Source organism: Stegodyphus dumicola, chromosome 10, assembly GCF_044657685.1.
Source record: "Stegodyphus dumicola isolate Sdum_Otavi_A_Nest chromosome 10, ASM4465768v1".
Lineage (NCBI taxonomy): Eukaryota > Metazoa > Arthropoda > Arachnida > Araneae > Eresidae > Stegodyphus > Stegodyphus dumicola.
In genome coordinates this window covers 145,460,369-145,473,723 of record NC_140777.1, presented here as the reverse complement: position 1 = coordinate 145,473,723, position 13,355 = coordinate 145,460,369, and the positions used below count along the sequence as shown (strand labels likewise).

The 13,355-nt window shown below is 33.6% G+C and overlaps 1 protein-coding gene across 13 annotated transcripts in view; it reads left to right on the top strand.

Annotated features, from left to right (window-relative positions):
- The window catches only part of Rab3-GEF (Rab3 GDP-GTP exchange factor), a 176,712-nt gene that overhangs the window by 112,644 nt on the left and 50,713 nt on the right, over nucleotides 1-13,355 (top strand). For 12 of the 13 annotated variants that reach the window (XR_015043574.1, XR_015043573.1, XM_085825652.1 and 9 more), the window contains exons 25-28: nucleotides 619-789; nucleotides 1,513-1,787; nucleotides 1,882-2,098; nucleotides 2,253-2,360. Coding sequence is in view for 11 of the 13 variants with exons in the window: in XM_085825652.1 (XP_085681778.1) it covers nucleotides 619-789; nucleotides 1,513-1,787; nucleotides 1,882-2,098; nucleotides 2,253-2,360 (771 nt within the window). In the remaining 2 variants the exon portion in view is untranslated. The remainder of the gene's footprint in view (nucleotides 1-618; nucleotides 790-1,512; nucleotides 1,788-1,881; nucleotides 2,099-2,252; nucleotides 2,361-13,355) is intronic. The other variant, XM_085825655.1, reaches the window with a different exon arrangement.

The following is a 13,355-nucleotide window of genomic DNA, read 5'->3' as shown; positions in this document are numbered from 1 at the left end:
CTGAATCACTGACATTACAAATATTAAGTGCATTTTTACGAATAAAAGTGTAGAATTGTGATAAAAGGCATGTTTTATAACCATTCATGTTATAACATGGATTTTTAAAGTATTTATTTTTAATTTACCATGATAGTTAATATAGGGTTAAGGAGAATTCTTTGCTTGTCTTGGCTATTTTTCTTAAATTCAATTTTAAATTTTCAGAAATCTCAGACATGAATGTATACAGTTTAGGTCATAATCATCAAAGATATTATCTGTTATTTAGAATATACCATTGTAACTTTAAAAATAATAAGAATAGATGGTATGTGTTTTTGTTGTATAATGAAAACATTTTTTTAGTATTGATAATGTCTGTAAAAAATTTCTTTTTGTGTTAATATTTAATTTTATGATGAGCTTTACATTGCACAGATTTTTGCAATGCAATTTTAATATTAAATTAAGTTTGAGTAAATTTTTTGTCACATTTGCAGTTACTTACGTTTGCTTTGTTACTTACATATTTTTTTTAATATATTGATTTTTTCATTAGGCACAAAACCACTTATTTTCCAGTTTTCTGTTACGTTTCTCTTCGCTGTTTTTTTGAAATACATCTGTATCATTTAGGTGTCAGAAACTGGGACTGCTTTAAGTCAGGGATCGGACCAAGCAGTTCCAAGTTGTAATGCCAGTGATACTGGAAGTATGACAACAAACCCTACTTATTATAGAAACCTTAGGATAAACCAAAATTCCTTCAGGTCAACAGTCTCAGATAGTGAAATAGAAGCAGGGAATGTAAGTTATATTTAACTTAATAGGATTCAAATAGTTTGATTGTTTGGGAGCTGTAGTTTTGGAAAGCAGTTTATTTATACCGTTCAGTTATTGGTCTGTTTAATTGCTATGTCTTTTCAAATTTAATTAGCATTCATTGAAGGAAATAGTTTGCAAACATGTAATCTTTGTATGATTGTGAGTTAAATATATATATATATATATATATATATATGTATGTATGTATGTATGTATATTTTATTTTATTTTATTTTATTTTATTTTATTTTATTTTTTTTTTTTTTAATGCTTTGCACAGCAAATAGTTTCTTATTTTGCTTTTTAACTGAAGAGCTTTGGTATGCATGGTAGAAGAAATTAAGTTATTTAGAATCACATGCATGTCATTTTCTTTATTTTTCTTTTATTACTTTATTTTTATTATTTTTGTTATGTGTGCTCTTATTTAATACTCAAAAATTAAATCATTGTTTAAAGCAGAATTTATAAAATATATCTCAAAATATTGGGGCAAAATTGTTTTCCCTCCCAAACCAGACTAAAGAGGTTTTTTTTTTTTTTTTCATTGTAGTGTTTTCCACATAATACCTTTAAAATAGTACTGATAAATTTTATACGTATATGTGCCTAATATGTTTTATGTAATTTTATGCTTTGTCAAATTACATTATATTCATTTTAATTCTTCATAAAGTAATTTTAAATGTTATCTTTTTTTAAAAGTTTCTCAATAATCGACAAAAAAGAGCCCCAAGCATATGGAGTAGTAAAAGCAGCCTAAGCACAGGGTTCAGATATCACGGAGGAAGTATGATAAACACTTCATCAAACACAGTAAATGAACCAACCCGAACATATTTGTTTGAAGGCTTAGTTGGAAAAGATAGATCAACATTATGGGATCAGATGCAGTTTTGGGAAGATGCATTTTTAGATGCTGTATCTCAGGAAAGAGATATAGTTGGAATGGATCAGGGTCCTGGTGAAATGATGGAGAGGTACTTTCTTTAGTTTATTTCAACAAATTTAGATATATATATATATGAATGGTCATAAATTAAAATGTTGAAAATTATTTCTTTACTTTTATAGATATCAATCACTGTCTGATATGGAGAAGAAGCGATTAGAGCATGATGAAGATCGGTTGTTGTCCACAATGTTGTACAATACAGTTGCATTTATGGTTATGGTGAATGTAAATAAGCAAGAAATTAGAAGAAAAATTTGCCGGTTATTAGGAAAGTGTCATATTAGTCTTGTGTACAGTGCAGAAGTGAATGAGCTGTTGGATCAAATAATAAAACTTGTAAGCATTAACATAATTTTTTTACACTTAATTATTAAAAGTAAAGTTTTTATTAAATTGTTAATATTTTTTTTTTCCTTTTTAAATAGTACATTCAAGATGAAATACTTGCTTTATTGGTTATCTTTTTTTTTTTTTTTTTTTTTTTTTTTAGCATGGTAATGATATTGATTTGAAACCACTTGGGAGCAGACAAATGCATCGTCAGTCTTTTACTGTGCACTGTGGTGTGGATGCTACTGGTGACATGCTTTTTATGGAGGTGATTATTTATTATAGTTAATCTTTTTCTTAACATTTCAGTTATACTCTATGTCTGTAAAAGTCCTAATACAATCTATATTTTTGGAGCCATTAATCATATATACATAATTCCAATTAGAAAAAGTTTCAAATGCTTGCAAATTTTCATGTTTTTTTAATATTTGTAAAAGTAATGAAAGATAACCTTTTATGTGGTCCTTACGTCTTTATACTTATATTTTTGTTGTATAAGAGTCAAAACTTTTGTGTTTCATTTTTAGAATGAATAAAAAATTTTGTTAATTATGGAAATTTAGAGGATTATAAAAAAAAAAAAAATTAAATCTCATAGTTTATACAATTGATTATTTAGAATTTTAAAATGCCATTACATGTATGCTTTTTATCTAAAGCATTTTTGTAATTTTAATTTATGGCTACAATTGTTGGTTGTGAAAATAAATGCAGCATATGAAATTTTATAGGCTCAGTGTACATTTCATTTTTAGTAAAGCTTTTCAGCCATTTATTTGCTAACTATAGAACTATTTTAAGGTAGTTTTATATTTATGAAACATCATTATTAGTCTTAAATACCTACTGTGTACTCTAAAGGGACATGCAAAATAAAAATTTTGGAAAATAATTATAATATTCCTGTCAGAAATCGAAAGCAAAATGAAAAAGGAAAAATTTTCAGAATTCTTTTTAAAAAGACTTTTGTTACATTTTTTTAAATGCTACTTGATATGATAGATTTGTTTTTTTAAATGAATGTATTTTTTTTTACTAGTAGTTGTGTCATGTTATGTTTCTCCAGTTTATGATAGTTTTCTTAGTATGTAGGTTATTCTATAGCAGGATGATACCATTTTAGCTTTTTCAGTCCATATTTGTATAGCAAATGTGAAAATCTGTGTCTGGGTATAATAAGGATTAATTTGAATTTAATCTAGTGTTATTGATAAAATAAGCATTTTCTCCGAGAAAAAATAAACTACATCATGGCTTGTGAGATAATTTTATTTTTTAAATACACATATAAATCACAGTCATCTACAAAATTTTAGGATTAATCTTGAACTAAATCAAAAAGCTGAGTCCTTGGATGTTTCTGTAACATTTTTCTCATTCATACAGCTGCTTAGTTCATTTCTAGAAGTCATCTTTTGTTTTTAATCTTTGTCTCTGATCATACATTTTAAGTCTTTTGCTATTAAATAAATCAGTGCCATTACAATAATAATCTTTGAAAGTAGATTTTGCTTTAGAGAAAGCAGAATATGCTAAATGTGTTGAATAAGCTGGATAGTTGAGAGTTATAAAACTTTTCTTCTATACAAACTGTAATTGCCAGAAGATGGCATTGTAAAAAAGTTGCTGATAGAGGGCGCATGATTGTAATCAAGAATCGGTGAGTCTAGAGAATGTGAGCGAGGTGACATATTTCTGAACTAAACATAAATAAATATATGTAAATATTTAGTGTAGTAATAAAAGAATTTATAAAACACTGCAGTCACCCTGCAGAGTAAAAGGTAAACACACAGCCATCATCCTGACAATTTTATAACAATCAGAAGTGGGTTTGATGTGGATTAAAAAGCCTATCAAATGACTCGCGTACCATGAGCATGGAAGAAGTGGTAAGTTTCGATTTAAAAAATTTGAACTGTAGAATAATTATATTGAAATACCACTGATGATTATAACGGAGTATAGAATCACTTTGTTAGTTATCATCATGGATGAGAATACTAAGAAAGCTTTAGATAAAGTGAAAATGAAATGCAAAACTCTAAGAAGGTTAACAATATGAGTAATTAACAGAATATCTGAATTATTGGAGCAGGATAATGTAGATATAAAATCATTAGGAGAGTGTGAGATGAATCTACAAGAAAAAGCAAATCAGATGTTCAAGTTAGATCTGAAAATTGAGGATTTAATTCCTGAAGTATCTGATCTCGAAACAGAAGTCGATAATAATCAGGAATACAAAGAGCGCATTATTTACGCGAAAGTGAAAGTCAAGAATTATCTCCAGAATTCAGATAGAAATAAGGCATATTTGTCATTGAAGAGTAATTCTTCGCTTATTTCAAATAGTGAACCAGAGAAACCAAAAATAAATTTGCCAAACTTCATGTAGAACCGTTTGAGGGTAATTTAGTTTCAGGAATTTTGATCACAGTTTGATAATGCGATTCACATTAATGAATGCTTATCTAAAGTAGATAAATATATTTATCTTAAAGCTTTCTTAAAAGGACCAGCCTTAATTAGTATTCAGGGACTATTGGTATCAGAAAATAATTATGATTTAGAAGTGGAATTGCTTAAAGAAAGGTATGGGGAAAAAAGGAATTATTGTAAGAGCTTATATTAACCATTTTTTAAATTTCTGTAATTTTGCTGTAAAATCGGCTTCATATTTGAAACAGTTACAAGAGTTATATGATACAATAGAAATCCAAGTATGCAATTTGCAAACTCTTGGTGTTGACCTGAATTCATACGGAAGTTTGTTGTTCCCACTACTAACCAAACTTATTCCAGATTCTATTGTGTTAGATTTTTGTAGACAGCATGAAAATGATGATTCTTGGAATGTAACAGAATTATTAATTTTTTTTTAGAAGGAAAATAGAAACACGAGAACAAACACTTTTGTTTCAACAAACAGGGGATAGTAATGATTCCGTTAAAAGCGTAGAACATAAACAGTCGTTTAATAAATTTTCAGAAAAGGGGAATAGATTCCAGAAGTTTAAAGGGAAGAAGCAAGATTTGATTCCTAACACAACAGCACTGAGCGCATTTCAGAAAATTTGCATTTTTTGCAATAATTCTGAACACAGTTCCAAAAATTGTGCTAAGGAATGTGAACAGAAATTAGAAAGTTTTAAATGACATGGAAGATGTTTTTTTGTGTTTGCAAAAAAATCATATGGTTCGGTCATATAAGTTAAAAGAGTGTTGTTTGACATGTAAGTGTAAACATTTTAGTTTGATTTGTGATGCCAAATGCCTCCGGCATCAGACACAGAGTCATGAAGAATTGATGAATGGTAAAATAAAAGATCAAAATAGTGTTGCAATGAATCATGATGAATTTTCTAACATTTCAACGTATTTGATTAAAGCAGTAATTAATGACAGTGAACCATTTGAATGTTTGATAGGTACAGTATTAGTTTAATAAAGCAGTATTAGTTTAATAAAGTCTTCAGTAGCTTCGAAATTGTAACTGCCAACACAATGGTAAATAAAAAAAAAAAAAATGTTTAATTGCGCATCTGCAGTGACCTTGGAAAAGTCTCAGGTTTCACTTCCAAATGACAAAATCCAAGCAACTGTGAATTACCATAGATGATAAGGCACAGCCACATGACCTAATTCTTGCAAGAGTTATTTTAAATTATCTAATGTCAGCTTATGGGAAAATAGAGGATTTATTTAACATATAGTATGCTAATAAAATTCCATTTGCGCAATTGATAAACAAAGTTAAGCGTAACCACATTAAGTTATATGCTGAGAAACCAATAGAAATAAACATGAACTTTGTGCATTCTATAAACCCCAGATATAAATAATGGACTGATTTTATTTCAAAACAAACAAGTCCAGATTCAGTAATGTAAGTTATTGATGGCAGAGTAACAGTCCCAGTTATGAACATAGTACACAATAACATCAGATTAAAAAGAAACCAGTGTATTAGTGAAGTAATAGATACAACAGAAGATTGGGAATTAAATAGACACACCTAATATACACAAAGATGAATCGTGTATTTTTCATTTCTCAAAATATTCACCTAATTAAGCTAGATGATGTTGTTAGATATTAATTACTTTGCTTGCCAATAGATGGCAGTGCCTCTAACCTGACTAGCTAGGCAAGTGCACGGTATTTGTGCTGCATCACACTCTCGTCACTTGCCGACAGCCATGTAACATCAATGTCTCTCTTATGTATAAAGTAATCTAATTTAATCTTATAAATAAATAGTAATTTATCTATGTTTGCCGAGTCAACATATATAACATGGTGTCGGAGTAAACCATGCTCACGAATTTAACCCCTTCGCGCCGGGTAGCGCGAACGCGCGCTTATCGTGGAGGCCGGCAGTGTCTTATGCAAGCGTCTGTCCAGGACCAGGGGCCTTTTTTGCCATTAAGCCTAAATCCATGAAATTTCCGAAGTATCAATGCATTGTTTAATAATGCTCTATAGGGTATTTAAACGGCTTATGCTTTACAGATATTTTTATATATACTTTACTTACCTTATTTCTTGTTTAAATGCATATTTTACACGTTTTATTTTCATTACTCACCGCTTTATGACTTTTAACATTTTACATCTAAAAACTAAATATATTACTTAAAATTCTCTTTTCGTATGAAAAATTTAAAAACAGGGATCTACACACAGTCCTACGTTACATTCCTTGCACTCGTAATAACTCATTTGCCGTTTTGGAGGATTTTTCCGGAAATGTGAACAAACATGTGAAGCATCGTCGTCTCATTTTCTTATCAGTCTCTTCTGAACAAAGTTTTGGAAAATGTCTTTCAGTTAATATTGGCGGATTTAATGATTCTGCTGATCTTGGCGTGATATTAACATTGGTGCTTTTAGAGGAATACCGATAAATAATTTGATTAACTAAATTAAGCCGATAATTCAGGAGAGGAAGATTTTTTTTACTTTTTTTTGTTGAAAAGAGTATTGGCCTTAAATACAGCCATGTCCATGATATTGAAGAAAAGCTTCTTATACCATTTAACAGTTTTTCTGAAAGATGGGTACTGAATAATGAGGGAATTGCAAATTCTGCAAATTTTCTATTGTGGATGACCATGGAGAAGTACTTGCTTTCTACGTACTCGGCATACAGATGTCCGAAATGTCCTCATCATCATTAGATTCGCCAGATTCTTTATGATCAGAATATATCATAGTATCACTATCACTACTATCAGAATCTGTTTCAGAATCAATATCTGAAATATTTTGCAACATTTCTGCTATTTCATGCTCTGTTAAACATTTTCGACGCTTCGACATTGCAACGGTAAAAACAGAAAGAATTCACGTCTAACAAGATCTAATTATGTTCTAAAAACTGAACTTCAAAACGAAATACCCAACGCTTTAGCGAAAATAAAACTTCTCTACTTACAATAAACAACTACCACGTGCAAATTTAAAGAGACGTCATAAATCACGCCATTCGGAAACATTTATTTCCCCTTTTGTTTATATAATCAAAAACACGTGTATGTGAGTCATGCTTCTCTCATTTCGAGTAGGAGGTCTAATGTGCATGTATCTGAAACCATATGGACATACAGTGCCATCTTGTGGCAGAAATTATAGCTTTTAAAACGTTCCAGAACACTGGCACAAATACGTGACAGTTGGGGCTGAATGGGAAAACGCTCTGGCATGCCTGGGTGTGAGTGTGTTCGTTGCTGGCACATAGACGTGACAATCGGCGCAAAGGGATTAATGCATAAATTGATATTTTAAAGATTACGTGCATTTGAAAAACTTGGAATCCAAAATGCTGCATAACCTGCGCACGTAGTCACCGTTTGACCCTGGATTGAACCCTTCTGAAGCTTGGAGACACTGGAAGACCTATATCGAGGCATTAAGATATAGCCAAGATTCGGAAAGCACAAAAACTGCGCTTTTTTGACATGTTTGTGATGACGAATTAAAAAAGCAATATCGATCGTTTGATTTGAAGCCAGAAGCAGGCAGCAATGAAGTGTCCTTGAAACAAGTGCTACAAGAATTTGACAAATATTTTGCAGATTATCAGAATGAGATTTATGCATCATTCAAGTTTCTCGAAATAAAGCAAGAGAAAGGAGAGAAATTCATGGACTTTTACTCGGCTACGATGTGCAATAGTAGATTGCAACTATGGATAAGCGCAAGATAGAATGCTCCATGATAAAATAGTGCAAAGCATCTCAGATAAAGCATTACAAGAATGGCTAATACGAGAGACAAATAGAGTAGAAAAGATGCTGCAGAATATCATCAGTGAATGCAAGGCAGCCGAACATAGCAAAGCACAAGCCACTGAAATGAGCGAGAACAAAATCTCCGTAGATGCCCTCAGAAAAAATAAACATGGATCAAAGCCCGCACAGATAACGCAAGTAAAAGAGTGCAAGCGATGTGGGAGAAAACATGAGCTAAAGAAGTGTGCCGCGTTCGGAACGGTCTGCCGAAAGTGCAGTGGGAAAAATCACTGGACGAAAATGTGTTGCACCAAACCAAAACAGAGAGTGCATGCCGTTGAACGTACGGAAGATAGCGACTCTGAGTTTATTTACCTAGGAGAAGTAAAAACTGTTGACGTGGTGGATTCAAATAAAGCATCAGTCTGGTACCAAAAGATCACTGTAAATAAGAACGAAGTGAACTTCAAATTAGATACTGGAGCTCAAGTTAACATTATACCCAAGAGTGAATTGTTAAAGTGGAGTGAGAAACCAGTAATTAAGAAAAATAAACAACCAGTACTGGATTATAGTGACAACCAAGTACCAATATTAGGCGAGTGCTACCTTACATGTAAAACTAAAAAATTGACAAAAACTCTAAAATTTCTAGTAACCACTCTAGAATCATCTCCTATTTTGGATCTTCAGGCTTGCCAAGACTTGGGTCTGATTGAAAGAGTGTATCAAGTCAAGCAGGAAAAGAAACAAAATGAAGAGACACCAGAGCAAGTGATACAGGAATTTGCAGATGTGTTTACTGGTATGGGAAAACTAAATCGCAGAGTAAAGATAAAAATAAAAGAAAATGTCGCACCTCATGTTGCAGCACCACATAAAGTGCCACTTGCTTTGCATGAAAAAGTAAAGGAGGAGCTAAACAGAATGGTTTAAACTGGCATCATAGCAAAAGTTGATGAGCCTACAGAATGGGTGAGGAACATGGTTGTGATAAATACACCAAAGAAATTAAGAATTTGTTTATATCCAAGGCAGCTTAATGAGGCTATTCAAAAACCTCATTATCGAATCCCTACAGCAGAAGCCCTTATGACAAAACTCCAAGGATGTAAAATATTTACCATTTTCGATGCCAAGAATGGATTTTGGCAACTACCGCTTGATGAGGAGTCATCATACTTGACAACATTTACAATGCCCTGGGGAAGATTTAGATTTTTGGTTCTTCCTTTCGGTCTGAACAATGCACCTGAGGAATTTCAACGGGCCATGGAGGAAATTTTTAGCAATGAGAATGAGATAAATCCATATTTTGATGATTTAGCCCTAGGATCATCATCTGTCGAGAACGTTGCAAGTTGTTACGGAAGACACTTACGATAGCCAGAAGTGCTAATCTAAAATTTAACATCGAGAAGACACAGCTATCTCGGACCTCTGTGACTTATTTAGGACATGTACTGTCTGATAAAGGCATTGCACCTGATCCAAGTGATTGAAACGTTTGCAGAACCAAAAGGCCGAGAAGACTTGCAGCGATTTCTAGGAATGGTGACATACTTAGCAAAATTCACACCTCTGTTGTCAAGTCTAGCTCATTCGTTAAGGCAACTTTTAAGAAAAGATAGCAAATGGTTATGGGATGAAAACTTTCAAAGAGACTATGAGCACCTAAAACAGATGATTGTGCAAGCCCCATATTCACAGTATTTTGATGAAAGCAAACCTGTAACTGTGTCAGTAGACGCCAGTAAATATGGAATTGGAGTGATTCTCCTACAAAATAATCTGTGGCTTTTGGATCAGCATCATTGACAGAAACGCAGCAAAGGTATGCGCAGAAGAACTCTTAGCAGTTGTATATGGGTTAGAACATTTCAACTACTATAGGTACGGAAGACATGTAACAGTGCAGACTTATCACAAACCATTACTAGGCCTTAGTAAGAAACCTCATGATACAATCTCACCTCGTCTTCAGCGCATGCTCCTCAAACTGAACAGGTATGATTTGAAATTGGAATATGTCCCAGGAAAAAAATTGCTAATAGCTGATGCCCTGTCCAGAGCACAGTCAAATGTTGACACCTTTGATGACACCTTCAGTCAAGAACCTACTGTTAATGTAAGTCTATTAACACAAGCCTCTCCAACAAAATGGCAGGAAATCATAAAAATGACAGAAAAGGACCCTGAATTGCAAGATGTGTTATTTCATATCAAAAATGGATGGCCAGAAAGAAGCAAAACAAGGCCAGCAGCACAACCTTACTGGCATTGCAAAGAAGAGCTTTATACAACAAAGGATGGAATAATTTGTCGAGGACAACAACTAGTTGTGCCAGCATCTCTTAGAAAAAATATTATAAAAAAACTGCATGTGTCTCACAAAGGTATAGTTTCTAGTAAAGCTAGAGAATATTTTTACTGCACGAACATCAACAAAGATGTGGAAGAATATGTTTCTAAATGTGCGATATGTCAGAAATATCAACAGGCTAATCAGAAAAAAGTTCTTTTAGACTGTGATCTACCAGAGAGACCCTGGCAAAATGTTGCCTGGGATTTTTTTCCTGAAAGGACAACAATATCTGTTAATGATAGACTACTTTTCAAAATATGTAGAGCTGAAACCACTTAAAAGCATAACTGCTCAAGCTGTAATGACTGTTATGAAGTCTATTTTTGCTATACATGGAATACCAGAGAAGCTCATCACCGATGGGGGACCACCATACAACTCGGAAGCATTGTGGAAATTTCTTGAAGAATGGGGTGTTATGCATAACATCACATCACCACATTTTCCTAGAGCAAATGGGCAAATTGAAAGATCTGTCCAAACTCTCAAGAAGTCTCTGAGCAAAGCTGCGGAAGAAGGAAAAGACTTGTATATTGTTTTGCTAGATTATAGAATTCAACCTGCAAAAGATTTGCCATCCCCGGCTGAATTATTAATGGGAAGAAGACTGAGATCTTTTCTGCCATCACATCCTAAAGCATTGCAACCAAAATTTCAAATAAAAGGTGCAAGTAGAGCATTAGAAAAAAGGCAGATGGTGCAAAAGAAATATGCCAATAAACACGCAACCCAGCTTCCAAAACTTCATGAAAATGATAACGTGTGGTTCAAATGGAAAATTAAAGAGCCTTGGAAACAGGATATGATCATGAAGACAGGTCCTCAACCAAGATCTTATGTCATAAAAGCAAATGATGGAACTGTGTATAGGAGAAACCGACATCGCATTCGTAAAGACAAGTCTACGTGTGAAATAACAGAGTGGAACAGAACAGCAGAAGATTTGTTTGGACTTGATCAATCAACACTGGATCAACCTGTTCTTGTAGATAATGATAGGCAGGATCCACCTAAGAAACAGAAAAGTGATTCTACTAAACATTCTCAAACTCCAGGAAATGTGTCAACTGAACCAATGTTAAGATGATCAAGTAGAAATAGAATAAAACCTCTTCGATATAGAGACAATTAGGAAGAACTTATTTATGCCAAAAACTTTATTTATAGACTAATAATGGAATTTAATGAACTGTTCAGAACTCTAAAATATCAGTTTAATTAGTAAGACATAACTTTAAAGATTTAAGTAAGTCATCCAGGTATGTAATTTTGCTATGTTCTCTAAAGTCAATTGTTAAGTAATAATTTAATGTCAAAATGTTTTCTTAAGTTAACTGCTAAGAAAGTAATGATGTAAAATAATTATTGTACTAAGTTAGTAACATGCGCTAGTCTTTTTCTATAAATAAAAAGGGCATGTTAGATATTAATTACGAGGGCTATCCAGAAAGTAGATTACGTTTTGGAATAAAAAAATAAACAAAGTATAGGAAACAAATTTTATTATATACAGATGAAAGCCACACTCAAATACTACTTTTCTACATAGTCACCATACAAATTAAGGCATTTATCGTAGCGATGTACGAGCTTGGAAATTCCTTCGTCGAAAAATTCGGCCGCCTGCGCCTTCAACCACTTCGTTACCTCTTCTTGCAGCTGTGCGTCGTCATCAAAACGCTGCATAGCCAGCCACTTCTTCATTGCTGGGAATAGGTGGAAGTCGCTCGGTGCCAGGTCGGGACTGTACGGCGGATGAGGAAACAACTCCCACTTAAAAGATTCAAGAACTTTACGAGTGACATTTGCCGTGTGGGGCCGGGCGTTGTCGTGAATCAACAAGATCTTAGAGCTCAACATTCCTCTGCGCTTGTTTTGAATTGCTCTTCTGAGTTTTTGGAGAGTTTGGCAATACCTTTGAGAGTTTATTGTAGTGCCTCTTTCCAGGAAGTCCACCAAAATTACACCTTTTCTGTCCCAAAAAACAGTCGCCATCATCTTCCTTGCCGACATTGTTTGCATGCATTTCTTGGGTTTTTGGGAAGAACTTGTGTGCCCCCACTGCATTGATTGCAATTTCGTTTCACAGTTCACATGTTTCACCCATGTTTCGTCACCAGTAACGATGCGATCGAGTAAAGAGTCACCATCCTTATGGTAAGCGTCCAAAAAGTTCAACACTGCAGCCATTCGCTGATTTTTGTGGTCCTCTGTCAAGATTTTTGGAATCCATCTTGCACAAAACTTGTGGTAACCAAGCCTTTCGCTGATGATTTCGTGCAACAAACTTCGCGAAATTTGTGGAAAACTCAAAGAAAGTTCCATTATTGTGAAATTTCGATTGTCACGGACTTTAGCATCGACTTTTTCGAGAAGTTCGGCGGTCACTATGCTGGGTCTCCCACTTCGATCTTCGTCGTGAACATTGGTTCGGCCATTTTGAAATCTTATGACCCACTGACGCACTCCACCTTCAGTGATAATGTTGTTCCCATACACTTCACGAAGCTGCCGATAGATTTCTATCAGTTTACAGTTTTTTGCAGTCAGAAACCTTATTACTGAGCGCACCTCGCAGCTCGCGGGATTTTCAATTAACGCAGACATTTCAAACCGTCACAGTATCTGAACGGAGCACAGCACGAACCTCTCACTAGCA